This window comes from Sapajus apella, unplaced genomic scaffold, assembly GCF_009761245.1.
Source record: "Sapajus apella isolate SASKATOON/1434 unplaced genomic scaffold, GSC_monkey_1.0 scaffold15, whole genome shotgun sequence".
NCBI classification, from domain to species: Eukaryota; Metazoa; Chordata; class Mammalia; order Primates; family Cebidae; genus Sapajus; species Sapajus apella.
Window position 1 is genome coordinate 2,043,696 of NW_022436955.1, and position 3,262 is coordinate 2,046,957.

At 54.0% G+C, this 3,262-nt stretch overlaps 1 protein-coding gene across 3 annotated transcripts in view; it reads right to left on the reverse strand.

Annotated features, from left to right (window-relative positions):
- The window catches only part of CNGB1 (cyclic nucleotide gated channel subunit beta 1), a 92,012-nt gene that overhangs the window by 56,573 nt on the left and 32,177 nt on the right, over nucleotides 1–3,262 (reverse strand). For all 3 annotated transcript variants that reach the window (XM_032284045.1, XM_032284042.1, XM_032284043.1), the window contains 2 exons: nucleotides 1,185–1,272; nucleotides 348–564 (listed from right to left, as the gene is read on the reverse strand). In XM_032284045.1, coding sequence (XP_032139936.1) covers nucleotides 348–564; nucleotides 1,185–1,272 — 305 coding nt within the window. The remainder of the gene's footprint in view (nucleotides 1–347; nucleotides 565–1,184; nucleotides 1,273–3,262) is intronic.

Sequence of the window (3,262 nt, forward strand, 5' to 3'; positions counted from 1 at the left end):
AGGGACTGCCTGGGAGGGGCGGGCAGGAGGGGTTGGCAGGAGGGACTGACTGGGAGGGGCTGGCAGGAAGGAGTTGGCTGGAATCGGGATTTCCCTGGCCCCACCGGGAGTCCTTGGCCTCAGTGCAATTCCTTAGAGCGTTTGAGATACATCAGCAGGCTCTGATAATGTGGCCCCAAGACACCAAGGATGCGTTTTCCTGAAGACAGGGTGGCTGAGAGGGCAATGGGGGAAGGAGATGGAGAAAGAGGAGTTGGGGTTGCCCCAGCACCGATGCTGCCTCCAGCCTGAAGGATCTCGGACATTCTTGTGCAACCCATCACCACCACCACTGCCACCACACCTACCTCCTGAACTGGCAGCCGTGGACTCAGGCTCCTCCTTGATGTCGGCCCAGTTCTGGGGCTCCTCTTTAGCCTTCTCCTTGGCCTCCTCCTTGACCTTCTCTTCAGCCTCCTCCTCGGCCGCCTCCTCGGCCTCCTCCTTGACCTTCTCTTCAGCCTCCTCCTCGGCCTCCTCCTCAGCCTCCTCCTCAGCCTCCTCCTCGGCCTCCTCTCGCAGATCCTGCAAAGAATAAAGTGGAAACAGAAACTGTGACCGTCAGCCCCCGGCCCTAGTCTCAGCAGCTCCTGTTAGATCTGCCTTCAGGTGTCCACATGGGCCCAGTTCTGCTTCTCACCCTGCCCAGACAGTCAGGTCCTGCCAGCTCAGCTTCTGGGCACCCTGGAGAGGGCTGTGCACTCAGGAGCTGCAGGGCCTAACAGCTGGACGTGTCGCCTGTGAGGAGGGACACTCTCCTTGCAGCCTGGCACATGGCGGGGACAAAGCATCCACAGCACTGTACTTCACAGCATGTAAGCCCTTTCCGATCCTCCTAAAGGCCCCAGGGAGGCGTCAGTAGCCCCCTCGGACACAGAGGATCCAGAGAGGGGAGGCAGCTTGCCCCAGGCCAGGCACCCACAGGAGGACTTGAGCCAGGTCCACTGACTCCCCACCCATGGCCTAGGACACTATCTGACCCCTGCCAGGAGTGGGGCCTCGCAGGACCCATCACCCTGCCCCCTCTGTCCTGTGGGCATCTCGCCGGCCAAAAATCCCCCTGTAAGCAAAGTAGACAAGGTCCCCATCCTTCTACCGATGGCAGGCCAGCTCTCAGAGGTGCTGGTGCCCGGTGTTTGTCATACCTGGTCTGAGACGCTCTGGGGCTGGCTCCTGTCTTCTTCACTCTGGCCCACGCCCACCTGCGACACCACACAGCTATCCAGCAGCACCCTGTGACCCAGGGCAGAGGGGGGCGTGCAGGAGAAAAGAACCGGGTTAGGGGTGTTAAAGGTTTCCCTAGCCCTGCTGAGGGCCATGCTCTGTGCCAGAAGCAGAGGGCACAGAGATGCCCAAGAACAGGTCTCACCTGCAGGAAACCTCCAGGGCAGTGTCCTGCTAACAATCGCCCCAAATGAGATGTACACTCAGCAAGGCACTTTGAAGGACATGCCACAACTCCGCTAGGAAGGAGGGCTTCCTGGAGGAGGTGACCTGTAAGCTGAGTCTCCATTACCACAAGGAATGGCGGGGGAAAAGAGGTTGTCCAGGAAGCGGGAACAGCATGTACGAGAAATGCATGGAGGATGGCTGGAGGAGCTGTCATCTGGGGTCTCCCAGACTCCGGGCAATCTTGGTGATGGGTACAGTATGAGAAAAGTGAGGCCCAGAGAGGTGAAGTGACCTGACGAAATCACACAGAAAATTGTCCCAAACCACACAAACCGCAAACCCAGGCCCTGGTTCTTCCCATGCCATGAGATCAGAGCCACTGCAACTGCTGAAGCTATCATGGGCTCCAGGCCCAGGCAGGAGGTATACATAAGTGATAGGGCCAGGGGTGAGGCTGCAGTGGGCAGGGAGGGCCATGGCAAATTGGAGAACCCATGTCCATCTGAGGGCAGCGACCACACTCTGCTGGGAAAGGGGGCCCAGGTGGCCAGACCATTCCATTTTCAAACAGAGCCTGAAATACATGTTTCTAAGTTGAAATTGTCTGATATTTAGATGCTGATAACTCAAATTAATATATTTTTATTAATATGTAGTAGCCAAAAGAACCTGTCTCCAGGCTAAATTAGATGTCCATGTGCAAACTCTGGGTTAAAGTGATGACTGAAGGCCGGGCGCAGTGACACGTCTATAATCTCAGCACTTTGGGAGGCCAACGCAGGTGGATCACAAGGTCAGGAGTTTGAGACCAGCCTGGCCAACATGGTGAAACCCCATCTCTACTAAAAATACAAAAATTAGCTGGGCCGTGGTGGCACGTGCCTGTAATCTCAGCTACTCGGGAGGCTGAGGCAGGAGAATCGCTAGAACCCGGGAAGTGGAGGTTGCAGTGAGCCGAGATTGCACCACTGCACTCCAGCCTGGGCAACAGAGCGGGACTCCATCTCAAAAATAAATAAATAAATAAAATGATGACAGGACCAGGGACTAATGTGATTTTTGTAGTTAGGATTAGTTCCTGCTTCCTAACAGCCCCTTCCCACCCCTCAGACTCCTGTCATCCAGGGGTTCACAGAGGATGCTCTGGGGTGTCTGCCATCCAGGAAACCTGAATGCATCATTCTCTACCCAGAGGGCTGACTCTCAGCCCTCCTGAGCAAGGACTGTGGGACAAGAAGGTGGGGATGGGATTGTTGCCTATGGGTCTGGAGCCAGCTGCCTGGCAGCAGGAATCAGTTGGTAATCACATTGCCACAGCAGCTCCTGGGCTGCATGCCAAGCACTCTGCATGCAAAGTCTCCCCAGATCCTCCTCCAAATTACCCTGAGAAATCTATAAACTCGGTACACCACAGCAACAAAATCATATGATCATCTCAATAGATGCAGAAAAAGCAGTTGACAAAATTCAACATCCTTCCATGATCAAATCTCCCAACAAATTATGTACAGAAGGAATGGACCTCAATACAATAAAGGCCATATATACAAGCTCACAGCCGACATCATACCCGATGGTGAAAAGCTGAAAGCTTTTCCTTTAAGATCAAGAACAAGACAAGGATGGCCACTCTTATCACTTCTTTTTTTTTTGAGACAGGGTCTCACTCTGTCACCAAGGCTGTGCTCTGATCACTATAGCCTCAATCTCCCAGGGTCAAGCCATCCTCCTGCCTCAGTCTCCTGAGTAGCTGGGACTATAGGCATGTGCCACCACTCCTGACTTTTTTTTTTTTTTTTTTTTTTTTTTTTTTTTAGTAGAGATCTTGCTA